This window comes from Crinia signifera, chromosome 2, assembly GCF_055691185.1.
Source record: "Crinia signifera chromosome 2, ASM5569118v1, whole genome shotgun sequence".
In the NCBI taxonomy this organism is placed as follows: domain Eukaryota; kingdom Metazoa; phylum Chordata; class Amphibia; order Anura; family Myobatrachidae; genus Crinia; species Crinia signifera.
Window position 1 is genome coordinate 7,676,583 of NC_139218.1, and position 15,474 is coordinate 7,692,056.

General features: G+C 49.0%; 1 protein-coding gene across 1 annotated transcript in view; it reads right to left on the minus strand.

Moving 5' to 3' along the window:
- CASR (calcium sensing receptor) overlaps positions 1-15,474 on the minus strand; it is a 100,696-nt gene that overhangs the window by 27,130 nt on the left and 58,092 nt on the right. The window contains exons 2-4 of the mRNA XM_083171509.1: positions 9,285-9,715; positions 7,734-8,040; positions 5,456-6,283 (exon numbers count right to left, since the gene is read on the minus strand). Of these exons, the coding sequence (XP_083027635.1) occupies positions 5,456-6,283; positions 7,734-8,040; positions 9,285-9,517 (1,368 nt within the window). The 5' untranslated portion in view covers positions 9,518-9,715. The remainder of the gene's footprint in view (positions 1-5,455; positions 6,284-7,733; positions 8,041-9,284; positions 9,716-15,474) is intronic.

A 15,474-nucleotide genomic window follows, 5' to 3' on the forward strand; every position in this document is an offset into this window, starting at 1 on the left:
GCAGGTGCACAGGTGTACTCATTACTCACTGACACATGTCCCAAGTCACCCGGCAGGGGCACAGGTGCACTCATTACTTACTGACACATGTCCCAGGTCACCCAGCAGGTGCACAGGTGCACTCATTACTCACTGACACATGTCCCAGGTCACCCAGCAGGTGTACTCGTCACTCACTGACACATGTCCCAGGTCATCCAGCAGGTGCACAGGTGCACTCATTACTCACTGACACATGTCCCAGGTCACCCAGCAGGTGTACTCGTCACTCACTGACACATGTCCCAGGTCACCCAGCAGGTGCACAGGTGTACTCATCACTCACTGACACATGCCCCAGGTCACCCAGCAGGTGCACAGGTGTACTCATTACTCACTGACACATGACCCAGGTCACCCAGCAGGTGCACAGGTGTACTAATCACTCACTGACACATGTCCCAGGTCACCCAGCAGGTGCACAGGTGTACTCATTACTCACTGACACATTTCCCAGGTCACCCAGCAGGTGCACAGGTGTACTCATTACTCACTGACACATGTCCCAGGTCACCCAGCAGGTGCACAGGTGTACTTATTACTCACTGACACATATTCCAGGTCACCCAGCAGGTGCACTCATTACTCACTGACACATGTCCCAGGTCATCCAGCAGGTGCACATGTGTACTTATTACTCACTGACACATATTCCAGGTCACCCAGCAGGTGCACAGGTGTACTCATTACTCACTGACACATTAGCCAGGTCACCCAGCAGGTGTACAGGAGTACTCATTACTCACTGACACATGTCCCAGGTTATCCAGCAGGTACACAGGTGTACTCATTACTCACTGACACATTTCCCAGGTCACCCAGCAGGTGTACTCATTACTCACTGACACATGCCCCAGGTCACCCAGCAGGTGCACAGGAGTACTCATTACTCACTGACATATGTCCCAGGTCACCCAGCAGGAGCACAGGTGTACTCATTACTCACTGACACATGTTCCAGGTCACCCAGCAGGTGTACAGGTGTACTCATTACTCACTGACACATGTCCCAGGTCACCCAGCAGGTGCACAGGTGTACTCATTACTCACTGACACATGTCCCAGGTCACCCAGCAGGTGCACAGGTGTACTCATTACTCACTGACACATGTCCCAGGTCACCCAGCAGGTGCACAGGTGTACTCATTACTCACTGACACATGTCCCAGGTCACCCAGCAGGTGCACAGGTGTACTCATTACTCACTGACACATGTCCCAGGTCATCCAGCAGGTGCACAGGTGTACTCATTACTCACTGACACATGTTCTAGGTCACCCAGCAGGTGCACAGGTGTACTCATTACTCACTGACACATGTCCCAGGTCACCCAGCAGGTACACAGGTGTACTCATTACTCACTGACACATGTCCCAGGTCACCCAGCAGGTGCACAGGAGTACTTATTACTCACTGACACATGTTCCAGGTCACCCAGCAGGTGCACAGGAGTACTCATTACTCACTGACTCATGTCCCAGGTCACCCAGCAGGTGTACAGGAGTACTCATTACTCACTGACACATGTCCCAGGTCACCCAGCAGGTGCACAGGTGTACTCATTACTCACTGACACATGTCCCAAGTCACCCGGCAGGGGCACAGGTGCACTCATTACTTACTGACACATGTCCCAGGTCACCCAGCAGGTGCACTCATTACTCACTGACACATGTCCCAGGTTATCCAGCAGGTGCACATGTGTACTTATTACTCACTGACACATATTCCAGGTCACCCAGCAGGTGCACAGGTGTACTCATTACTCACTGACACATTAGCCAGGTCACCCAGCAGGTGTACAGGAGTACTCATTACTCACTGACACATGTCCCAGGTTATCCAGCAGGTACACAGGTGTACTCATTACTCACTGACACATTTCCCAGGTCACCCAGCAGGTGTACTCATTACTCACTGACACATGCCCCAGGTCACCCAGCAGGTGCACAGGAGTACTCATTACTCACTGACATATGTCCCAGGTCACCCAGCAGGAGCACAGGTGTACTCATTACTCACTGACACATGTTCCAGGTCACCCAGCAGGTGTACAGGTGTACTCATTACTCACTGACACATGTCCCAGGTCACCCAGCAGGTGCACAGGTGTACTCATTACTCACTGACACATGTCCCAGGTCACCCAGCAGGTGCACAGGTGTACTCATTACTCACTGACACATGTCCCAGGTCACCCAGCAGGTGCACAGGTGTACTCATTACTCACTGACACATGTCCCAGGTCACCCAGCAGGTGCACAGGTGTACTCATTACTCACTGACACATGTCCCAGGTCATCCAGCAGGTGCACAGGTGTACTCATTACTCACTGACACATGTTCTAGGTCACCCAGCAGGTGCACAGGTGTACTCATTACTCACTGACACATGTCCCAGGTCACCCAGCAGGTGCACAGGTGTACTCATTACTCACTGACACATGTCCCAGGTCATCCAGCAGGTGCATAGGTGCACTCATTGCTCACTGACACATGTCCCAGGTCATCCAGCAGGTGCACAGGTGCAGTTATTACTCACTGACACATGTCCCAGGTCACCCAGCAGGTGTACAGGAGTACTCATTACTCACTGACACATGTCCCAGGTCACCCAGCAGGTGCACATGTGTACTCATTACTCACTGACACATGTCCCAGGTCACCCAGCAGGTACACAGGTGTACTCATTACTCACTGACACATGTCCCAGGTCACCCAGCAGGTGCACAGGAGTACTTATTACTCACTGACACATGTTCCAGGTCACCCAGCAGGTGCACAGGAGTACTCATTACTCACTGACACATGTCCCAGGTCACCCAGCAGGTGCACAGGTGTACTCATTACTCACTGACACATGTCCCAAGTCACCCGGCAGGGGCACAGGTGCACTCATTACTTACTGACACATGTCCCAGGTCACCCAGCAGGTGCACAGGTGCACTCATTACTCACTGACACATGTCCCAGGTCACCCAGCAGGTGTACTCGTCACTCACTGACACATGTCCCAGGTCATCCAGCAGGTGCACAGGTGTACTCATCACTCACTGACACATGCCCCAGGTCACCCAGCAGGTGCACAGGTGTACTCATTACTCACTGACACCCAGGTGTACTCGTCACTCACTGACACATGTCCCAGGTCACCCAGCAGGTGCACAGGTGTACTCATCACTCACTGACACATGCCCCAGGTCACCCAGCAGGTGCACAGGTGTACTCATTACTCACTGACACATGACCCAGGTCACCCAGCAGGTGCACAGGTGTACTCATTACTCACTGACACATGCCCCAGGTCACCCAGCACGTGCACAGGTGTACTCATCACTCACTGACACTTGTCCCAGGTCACCCAGCAAGTGCACAGGTGTACACAGTACTGACCATCAGGGTAAATACACTGTTTTACAAAGAGCGCTGATGAAAGTGTGCATCGATGAAGATGATGGTGCGAATATTTCTCCCAAATGTCTTGAACAACGTGATCCTACTACAAACCATAACAACCACCCCTCAACGCTGCTTTTACATTGGCGCTAAAGCATTGCAAGGGCATTTAAAGCACCATTCCACAAACCCTGTCATTTACCCACAAGAGGGCGATTTATTCAGGCGTGGACGCATGATGTCATAAATCAGCAGCGATTGTTTGTCAATGGCCCCTAACATGATTTCTCCATCAGGTTGGACCACAGGTGGCCCCTGTACTCCGGGACAGTGCAAGGCACCGGAGCGCCCCAGGCGAGTCGGGGTGGGGCGCCCCGATGCCGGGGGGAGGAGGCGGGGGTACCTGTTGCGCCATCTGGGGAGCGGGCAGGGGGGTCCATGCTGGCGTCTGACAGGAGCCTGCAGTGGTGCCTTGCCGTGCGGGTACCTGCGGCGCTGTATATAAATCTGGCGGCGGCGGGGGGGTCCCTGCAGTGAATAAGAAATAACTAGCGCTATGCGGCAGCACAGGAAGCGCTTCTGTTTTGAAAACACTGGCCGCATGCTGATTGGCTGAATCTCAGCCAATCAGCATGCGGCCAGTGTTTTCAAACCCGGCAGCGCTTCACGCGCCGTCGCATAGCGCTAGTTATTTCTTATTAACTGCAGGGACCCCCCGCTGCCGCCAGATTTATACACAGCGCCGCAGGTACCCGCACGGCAAGGCACCACTGCAGACTCCTGTCAGACGCCAGCATGGACCCCCCTGCCCACTCCCCAGACGGCGCAGCAGGTACCCCCTTTGCACGGGGGGGCGAGGGGCGAACTGCCTGTGGCGCTGGCCCTGCCTGTACTATGAATGTTCTGCGATTGTTAATTAAAAGGTTCCGTCCTGACGACCCTGTATCCAGGCAGAGACCCAGGAAACAGCCGGGAGGATTAATTACACCGAGTGCGTTGCTCACAGGAAGAACTGCGTCTGTATTATGTCTAATTGATCTGCAAGGTAATTATATTTTATTTTGCACTACAAGAGATCTGCCAGGAGCACAGACTCTGCCTGGTGGACTCAGCAGTGGAAGATTTTAGGAATCTCCCTCATGACCCCGATAAGGTTACCTGATCTGAGTCACTGAGAGGCCTCCGGTGTCATCTACAGGTGATTCCAGCAATATTACATGAATATAAACAGGTCTGATAATACATAGCACTACCCCGGCTGGTACCCTACCCATAGGTGCTGCATTATCGCTTCCCATTACTTCTATCCAGAAGAAGCCTCCAGTTATCGGTCTTATTGCATGTAGAGGCGTAAATGATGGGTCCTGGTGTCAGATCATTCACATACTAATAATACCCACCCAACACAGACCATGCCCATGCCACATCCTCTCAGCTGACCCACCTTAGTAAGCTAAAGAAACTGCTCCGACTTCATATTGTTCCTTCAAGGAGGCTTCATCCCCTGCACCAAAATGGCCACCACTCTTAGGGATAGGGTAGGCCACCACTGCTCATGCAAGGCGTCATCTTTACAATGTGTTAGACCACCACAGTGATAGATAGCCGTCTTCCACTCTGGTCACATCTGTAATTACCTGATATTCCACATGCTGTCCAGCTACCCATAAGCTACATAGACTCAACAGCAGTGAGCTGTATAAGACCCACTCTGCTCTAATCAACCAGTGCATGTAACAGTGAGTACAACTGTGCCCTTATTTCCTCAATAAACCACTCCACTAGTTATGTACCTGAGCTGTTGATTGTCTCAGGGCATCTGCCGCTATGTACAGAAACGCTGCCACATTATCCAGTCTATACACAGATATAACTGGTATTTAATAGGGACCACCCCAGTGGCCATGCCCTGCAGGTGGGCAAAACCAACACTTTGACGGCAAACCATGTTACACATTAAGGGATCCCAGGTAGTTGAACAGTTTAACATGGGTAAGTTATAAGGAAAGCAAACACCTACCTGCCAGGCTTCCACCTTCTTTATATCTGCGCAGGAACCGTTGGCAAAGAGCCCTTTCCCGGGCGTGCATGTGTATATCTCCTGCAGCGCGTGGGCAATGGAGTATACAGCCAAATATACATTGTACGATATCCGTAAATGAGTGAAATCCAGATATGGCGTCTCCACGCTGGTAATGTTCTCCTGGCCGGTGCAAGCCGTAATGTTGTTGAAGTCCTCGCTCTTCTTAGAGCCCCCAGGCATGTAACAGTTGAAGGTCTCTTCCCAGAACTCTTTGAGAAAGCCATTACTGTTTGACATCTTTGGGTGCACCTTGTGGAGGAATTCCCGAAATCCTGGGATCTGGCCTGCCCTCAAGGCAAACCCAATGGTGCCCCCAATGACGTGGAAGTATTCCGGGATGGCGATCAAGGAAGAGCTTGCCCAGGCCTCGCTGGCAAGCCAGATGCGCCCTGTGATATTGCGCCTGACAATCTCCTTAATCAGGGGCTCCAGGTCAGGTCCACTGGAGAAGACAACAATGACTTTGGCCGTTGAGTTCTGAATGACGTCGACCACTTTTTCTATCTCCTCTATCGGGGTATACTGTGATATGAGCTCGCTGAAGTCTATGCAGATGTCCCGCTCCTCCGCCTCCTCACGGAACTTTTCGATCCCCGGCCGGCCGTAGTCATCATCTGCAGCGATGGTTCCCACCCAGTTCCACTGGAAATACTCAATGATGTCCGCCATAGCCGTGGCCTGGTGCTCATCATTCGGCATAGTACGTAAGAAGGATTTGTACTGGTTTTTGTTGCTTAGAAGGCGACTTGAGGAGGCGTAACTGACCTGCAAAAGAAGAGAGCGCCATTACTGGTCACCTCGCGCAAACAGCTTGCACTTCATGCTGCGGTCGGGGATAATAATACACTGGGCCTGATTCTAATTTGTATGGGTTTGAACAACCTCTTCCTTTTGAGGTTGGTGACAATTGCAGCCCCCTCTCTGCCCCCCCCCCCCCCCCCCGCGCCCCATCACCAGATACCAGGTGTGAGCCAGTGTCCAAATCCTGCTGGCATACTATGGGTTGGCGTCTGATGGAGGGAGACCGGTGTCTTAAGGACCACAAACGGTGTATCGTATGGAACCCGGCCACCTGGGAAGTGTATGGGGGCCTTCAGTGGTGTCTCGGGTTTATCATTTGGGGTCTTCCTCAGAACGACCCCTCAGCAAACAGAATTGCTCCTCGCGGTGTATACTAGCGGGTGATGTGGGAAAGTAAAAAGATAGTCTAGAAAAGATAACAGTAAAAAGATAGTCTGTAGGTGGAACCCAATTGTCAACATACAAAAGGCCGACAGTGTCACATGGTCAAGAGCGTCAAAAGGTCAACATGGAAACGGCAAACAGTAGAGAAGATCGACAGGTAGGAAAGTTCGAGATTGTGAAGTGGTTGACACTAAAGTGGTCGGCATACTTTGTTTTGTGTGTTTGGTGTCATTTTGTATGTTTTATCATACCTGATCCAAGTAAGTGAAACTGGTCGACAGTCAATATGTTGACATCAAATATCGATATGAATTTCGACATCGAAAAAACCTTGACACAAGCAAAAAGTCGACATGCGCTTTTCACTATTTTTGTAATTTTTTTGATTCATAATTAGATTGGGAACCGTAAAATTTGTCAATGTCAACCTTGTGCATTTGGATGTCGGCCGATTGACTGTCGACAGTGACTGACTAGACAGTGCCCACCCAGTGGAAATGTGTTCCGTTGGGGGCTTGAGTCGCTCACCATACTTCCGGCAGGGTGACTCACTTTGCTATGGTTCCTATTCCCAGTCATAGTCCATGTGGATGGAAAAAGATGATGAAAAAGTTTAAAAAAGTGCAGATTTCTTGAAAAAACTTTTGAAAACTGTGTCAGTCGACCATTATCATGTCAGCATTTACTATACAGGAAAACCAGGCGGATGCCCAGGAACGTTACAGAGACAGTGGGGGGGGGGGGGGGGGGAATGAAACAGGGAATTTACTGAGTTCTGTAGACCATGGGTGTGGAACTGTTTTTAAAAAAAGTTTAAAAAGTGTACATTTAGAAAAAAAAACTTTTATCTATCCTGTGGGTTGACCATTATCACGTTGACATTTTGAACCTGTCGACCATATGGGGTTAATCTATTGTTTATCTTTTCCCTGCAGATCTGTCGACCGTATACAGTATTCTAGTATCATCTGTTGGCCAAGGCTCAGGCCCTAGACATGGCTCTGGTGTGATGTCACCATTCTGTCCTCACCTGAGGTATATGGAACAGCCCGAGCAGATTGGCCACGGCGGTAGATATTCCAGAACCGGTTGCTCCCACCACAGCGATGGTGGAAGGCATGTGCTCCGAACAATTACAGAAGTCGTCCAGGTTTAGCGAGTCGATCTTGTTCTGGGCCACGAAGCTGAGAGTGGCCTCCAGAGCCTTGGATACCGTGTTACACGTGTCGAAGATTCTGTAGCCCAGAGTGATGTTGGGCAGCAGAGTGGTGGAGTTGTTGATCTCTTCGATGGCGAAGATCATGGCTTGTAGCCAGCGGAAACCACGAAAGTTGTATCTGCAGAGGAGTCAGATGGGACCATTAATGTTCTGGCAATTAATTAATTATAGACTTTTACCGGGTGACCCTTTGGTCCATTGTCGGTGTTTCCCAGGACAAAGGAAAATTGGCAACTACTATGTGACAACTTGAAACCACCGCCCAGCCGCCAGCACCAGATCACAGATTATTTACAATGGTCCTTATTGTCTGCATCTGAGAAGGAAACAGCGAAATAAAACACATCCTCTGCTTATTTCCTGCCTCCCATTATATATCAGCCACAATACTGCTAAATAATAATAAGTTATAATAGCAGCCAGGATATGATCAGAGCCTCCATCATAACGAGGCTTGAAGGACAAATCTGCAGGAACATGTATGAGCAGTTACGTCACACGCTAGCCGGGCGTGGTGCCAATGACCTGGCGCTAAAAGTAACCGGGCCCGCATTTACTGTACGGGAAAACCAGGCGGATGCCCAGGACCATTACAGGGAATAAAACAGGTAATTGGCTAAGTTCTGTACACCGTAGGGGTGGAACTGGTGCTTCAAAAACTATAACTGGACATTTTGGTGCAATGGGCCATAAAAGCAATGCCCCCCCCCCCCCATATGGTGAGTCCTGGTACTCAGCAAAAGCAATTGCTATGATGCCCCTTCACACATGATATATGTGTATTTATGGAACACCCATACAGAAGACTCCCAAGTAACTTGGGGCCCAAGGACTTGGGGCCCAATTCAGACCTGCTCGGTGCTCTGGGAGTTTTTGGAGCCAAGGGAGCAGGGTCTGAATCGGACCCTTAAGTTATAAGCTATCATTTGGTTACATTATCCTTTATTTAAGTCATACATTTCTCAGCAGTCATACCCCAGACCTTCAGTTACACTTGCTTGTACTAAAAGCACACATTTCAAAATACTGTCATATCCAGGATTCAAACCCATGACCTTCCATATTGCAGTCAGACTCCTTACTCGCAGACTTATTTGCTCCTGGGTGGGAAGTATGACAGTATGTTGGTATGTATGCATTAAATAAAGGAGCGAGTGACATAAGGTATTTAGTGATGCGACGAGGGAAGATGGGGCGACCAGGTGATCCCGGGGATTAGAGAGAAGGAAGTTGCCAGTCAGACTGAGTAAAACAGAACATTGACAGGTGCCCTATGTGGTGGCACATTCCGCACCCCATACTGGGTGGTTAGGAAAATGGTGGATCTCAGGGAAGGAAGACGCTGGTTGACCCCACTCTTACCTGGTGCATTCCAGGGATTCTGGCCTGGACTCCAATCTCTCAACTTTAGAATTCACTCCGAAATGAATGGGGAAGAGGCCTCCAAGGATGATGTCTCCCTTCTTCTGCGCTCTGGTGTTGGGTCCATAGGATGAAGCGTCCAGGACGAAGCTGAGCAGCAGGAGGCAGTGAATGTAGTGATTCATCCTTCTCCCGTGTGGTGTCTGGGTGCAGAGGAAGGATGAGGACAGCATAGGACATGAAGGTCAGCCAGGAACTCGGAAAGATGCTCGCTGCTGGCCCTACTATGGACTGAGGGGGACTGCCGCCTCATTTCTAAAGTGAAATCGGTGGAAAAGAGGCTGTCGGTGCGTCGGTAATGTCCCCAAAGCGGCCTTGTCCATTGCAGGCTCTCTGTGACCTCCTCTCTCTGTCATGTGAAACCCATTGCCCTAAAAAGTAACAACAACGTCAGTAATCACATACAAGCGACACTGATACACTATATACTGTATGCTAACACTGCAATAAATGTCTACGAGAAACACTGGCGAATAGGCACGCGGTCAGTAGGTGGACAGACAAATAAAGGTTGACAAGTTTTTTGTGTACTTTTTTTATACTTTACTATCCCAGTGTGCATAGAACATAAGTCATGCCAGGGAATGTGGTACACTTATACGCCATGCCAACCTATGTCAACAAAGACACCAAAATACAGTGAAGACCTTTTTCATGTTGACCTTTTTCATGTGTCAACCTTTTGGTGAATAGTGGGTATACAGTAATTGTGAGCATAGTTACCTCCCCTCCTGCATTCTGCAGGAGACTCCCTGAAATAGCATCAATCTCCCTCTCTCCCTCATTAGTCTACCAATCTCCCTCATGTCACCTAGCTCACATTACACTGATATAGCAGCAATCTCCCTCTCTCCCTCATTAGTCTACCAATCTCCTTCATGTCACCTAGCCCACATTACACTGTTACTGTACATCATAGTTACCTTCCCTCCTGCATTCTGCAGGCGACTCCCTGACATAGCAGCAATCTCCCTCTCTCCCTCATTTGTCTAGCAATCTCCCTCATGTCACCTAGCCCACATTACACTGATATAGCAGCAATCTCCCTCTCTCCCTCATTAGTCTAGCAATCTCCCCCATGTCACCTAGCCCACATTACACTGTTACACCATAGTTACCTTCCCTCCTGCATTCTGCAGGCGACTCCCTGACATAGCAGCAATCTCCCTCTCTCCCTCATTTGTCTAGCAATCTCCCTCATGTCACCTAACCCACATTACACGGTTACACCATAGTTACCTCCCCTCCTGCATTCTGCAGGAGACTCCCTGACATAGCAGCAATCTCCCTCTCTCCCTCATTAGTCTAGCAATCTCCCTCATGTCACCTAGCCCACATTACACTGTTACATCATAGTTACCTCCCCTCCTGTATTCTGCAGGAGACTCCCTGATATAGCAGCAATCTCCCTGTCTCCCTCATTAGTCAAGCAATCTCCCTCATTTTACCTAGCCCACATTGCACTGTTACATCATAGTTACCTCCCCTCCTGCATTCTGCAGGAGACTCCCTGACATAGCAGCAATCTCCCTCTCTCCCTCATTAGTCTACTAATCTCCCTCATGTCACCTAGCCCACATTACACGGTTACATTATAGTTACCTCCCCTCCATTCTGCAGGAGACTCCCTGACATAGCAGCAATCTCCCTCCCTGCCTGCAGTGTCTAGTAATCTCCCTCATGTCACCTAGCCCACATTACACTGTTACATCATAGTTACCTCCCCTCCTGCATTCTGCAGGAGACTCCCTGATATAGCAGCAATCTCCCTATCTCCCTCATTAGTCTAGCAATCTCCCTCATGTCACCTAGCCCACATTACACTGTTACATCATAGTTACCTCCCCTCCTGTATTCTGCAGGAGACTCCCTGATATAGCAGCAATCTCCCTGTCTCCCTCATTAGTCAAGCAATCTCCCTCATTTCACCTAGCGAACATTACACTGTTACATCATAGTTACCTCCCCTCCTGCATTCTGCAGGAGACTCTCTGACATAGCAGCAATCTCCCTCTCTCCCTCATTAGTCTAGCAATCTCCCTCATGTCACCTAACCCACATTACACTGTTACATCATAGTTACCTCCCCTCCTGCATTCTGCAGGAGACTCCCTGACATAGCAGCAATCTCCCTCTCTCCCTCATTAGTCTAGCAATCTCCCTCATGTCACCTAGACCACATTACACTGTTACATTTTTGGGGAAAAAAGGAATGAGAGACAGATACAGTTACAGTGAATCATCAGCGCCATTTCCCAAGTATAGTAGCTCTTACTAACTGCTTTGGGGCTCATCTACATTTGGATATAAGTCATTGTAAAAGACTCCTCTCAGATGTAGCAGTACACACCCACGCTTCTAGGTGCCACGTTCACAATCTATTTTCACAATCTCTCCATATATGGAACTAGACACGCCCTTTGGGTGGAGCATGACACACTATCTCAATGGAGCGCTGTGTAGCAACTAGAATCTCCCTGAAACTAGTTTTCAAAAGTAGGAAAGTATGGCGGGTGAGAGGTGGGGGAGGGGGATCTATTGTAACTATACACAGTAATCTTCCTTTATAAGTCTGAATGGCAACAGAGAGCAGCAGCATCACTCAGCTACCAGAAGTGTAATCAGAATGTCATCTATTGCTGGAGCTTTGATATAGCGCAGCAGATTCCATTACAGCGTCTTATATAGCGCAGCAGGTTCCGTTACAGTGTCTTTATATAGCGCAGCAGGTTCCGTTACAGTGTCTTTATATAGCGCAGCAGATTCCATTACAGTGTCTTATATAGCGCAGCAGATTCCGTTACAGTGACTAATATAGCGCAGCAGATTCCGTTACAGTGTCTTATATAGCGCAGCAGATTCCGTTACAGCGTCTTATATAGAGCAGCAGATTCCGTTACAGCGTCTTATATAGCGCAGCAGATTCCGTTACAGCGTCTTATATAGCGCAGCAGATTCCGTTACAGCGTCTTATATAGCGCAGCAGGTTCCGTTACAGTGTCTTATATAGCGCAGCAGAACCCGCTACAGTGTCTTATATAGCGCAGCAGATTCTGTTGCACTTTACAATTGGAAACAACAGTGATTAAACAAACCGGGTAGATACAAACCGACATGGAGGTAGGAGGGCCCTGCTCGCAAGCTTACAATCTATAGATTTTTTTTCAAGAGCTGTGAGCAGCACCCAACGCGTTTCGTTCCGGTAAGGAACTTCATCAGGGATTTTTTTTTACAGTATTACAATACAGTATCATCCAGTGCACCAGCGTATGGCCTAATGCATGGATTAACAAGGGGAATTTGGGATATGTGTGAGTCACTGTGCTGAACCTTTAAAGCTTTAAAGTGTATTGTTGCCATATGCAGATTGTGATTAGTTTTCTTATAAAAGGTTGGTGGTAAACTTATTTATTTCACTATTTATTTAGCTAAGACATTAGTTTGGGCAAGCTTCTGACGGTGACAGTCTTTCAAACTTAAATATAAGTATTATCTTGCTTTTGTTACTGTGAATGACATCACTTGTAAATGGTTTTCTGGTTAGGTGATATGATAATATCTTTTTATTTATTTACAGTGTCTTATATAGCGCAGCATATTCCATTACAGTGTCTTATATAGCGCAGCAGATTCTGTTAGTGCCTTATATAGCACAGCAGATTCCGTTACAGTGCAGCAGATTCCGTTACAGCGTCTTATATAGCGCAGCAGATTCCGTTACAGTGTCTTATATAGCGCAGCAGATTCCGTTACAGTGTCTTATATAGCGTAACTGATTCCGTTACAGTGTCTTATATAGCGCAGCAGTTTCCGTTACAGCGTCTTATATAGCGCAGCAGATTCCGTTAGTGTCTTATATAGCACAGCAGATTCCGTTACAGTGTCTTATATAGCGCAGCAGATTCCGTTACAGCGTCTTATATAGCGCAGCAGATTCCGTTACAGCGTCTTATATAGAGCAGCAGATTCCGTTACAGCGTCTTATATAGCGCAGCAGATTCCGTTACAGCGTCTTATATAGCGCAGCAGATTCCGTTACAGCGTCTTATATAGCGCAGCAGATTCCGTTACAGCGTCTTATATAGCGCAGCAGATTCCGTTACAGCGTCTTATATAGAGCAGCAGATTCCGTTACAGCGTCTTATATAGCGCAGCAGATTCCGTTACAGCGTCTTATATAGCGCAGCAGATTCCATTACAGCGTCTTATATAGCGCAGCAGGTTCCGTTACAGCGTCTTATATAGCGCAGCAGATTCCGTTACAGCGTCTTATATAGCGCAGCAGATTCCATTACAGCGTCTTATATAGCGCAGCAGGTTCCGTTACAGTGTCTTTATATAGCGCAGCAGATTCCATTACAGTGTCTTATATAGCGCAGCAGATTCCGTTACAGTGACTAATATAGCGCAGCAGATTCCGTTACAGTGTCTTATATAGCGCAGCAGATTCCGTTACAGCGTCTTATATAGAGCAGCAGATTCCGTTACAGCGTCTTATATAGCGCAGCAGATTCCGTTACAGCGTCTTATATAGCGCAGCAGATTCCGTTACAGCGTCTTATATAGCGCAGCAGGTTCCGTTACAGTGTCTTATATAGCGCAGCAGAACCCGCTACAGTGTCTTATATAGCGCAGCAGATTCTGTTGCACTTTACAATTGGAAACAACAGTGATTAAACAAACCGGGTAGATACAAACCGACATGGAGGTAGGAGGGCCCTGCTCGCAAGCTTACAATCTATAGATTTTTAGCCAAACGAAGTAAAGTAGAACAATAAAACAAAGCTTTAACATAGTCTGAATACATTTCTTCAGATATACTGTACATAAACGTCACTGTATAAATGTATTAAATGCTGTCAGGCTACCTGTGAGAAGTACTGGATATATATGGCTAAACTGGTAACCCTATTTGTTCTTCCAATGGGGTTTCCCAAGTAGGCCCATGAATATTTACCGATGCTTGGGTGGAGGCACTGACATTTCCTTCAACAGGAGATCAAGGGTGGGTACCTTTTAGACATCAAGGTAATGGGTAACCTAGAGTCTCTCTATGGGTAACAAGGGGTTACACCAGGGGGGGCTGATACCAACGTTTACATATTATCACCACTGGGACTACACAAGCAGACGGAATCAAGATCCATGTCTGTAGGCACCATGGGGTAGGTCATTCAGTGGATGACCGTGGAGATGCTCCTGACCTCTACAGCAGCACCCCAGCTCCATGGCTAAATCGGTATCCCCACTCTGAGGCTGAATCACCCCCCCCCACTCTGAGGCTGAATCACTACCCCCCCCCACTCTGCAGCTGAATCGTTAGCCCCCACTCTGAGGCTGAAACACTAAGTCCCTCCCCACTCTGAAGCTGAATCAGTACCCCCCACTCTGAGGCTGAAACACTAACATCCCCCCCCCTATTCTGAGGCTGAATCAGTACGCCCACTCTAAGGCTGAAACACTAAACCCCCCCCCCCACTCTGAGGCTGAAACACTAACCCCCCCCCCCATTCTGAGGCTGAATCGCTACCCCCCCCCCACTCTGAGGCTGAATCACCCCCCACATACACACACACACACACACACTGAGGCTGAATCACTACCCCCCCACTCCGCAGCTGAATCGTTAGCCCCCACTCTGAGGCTGAATCACCCCCCCCTACACTGAGGCTGAATCACTACTACCCCCCCCCCCCCCCCCCACTCCACAGCTGAATCGTTAGCCCCCACTCTGAGGCTGAAACACTAACACCCCCGCCCCCCATTCTGAGGCTGAATCACTCCCCCCACTCTGCACCTAAATCGCTACCTCGTACTCCATGGCTGAAATCTCTACCCCCCCCCCCCCCACACACACACACACACACTATGAAGCTGAATCACTAGCAAGGCTGAGAGAAACGCTGAAAACACTGTGAAACAGAAGTGGATGGCAGCAGCGCAAGCAGATCTCGAAGCCGAGTGGTTGTCAGCTCAGCCTCAGCAGTGCGACAATATATTTATATATTTCTGGGGGGAACTGTGTACTCCCGCGGGGAGCTCCTGGAAGCCGGGCAGAGTGTGGAGGGCCAGAGCGGCTATGATGGCTAGGCCGGCGGTAAGACAGCGGGACACTGCGGAGCTGGGCATG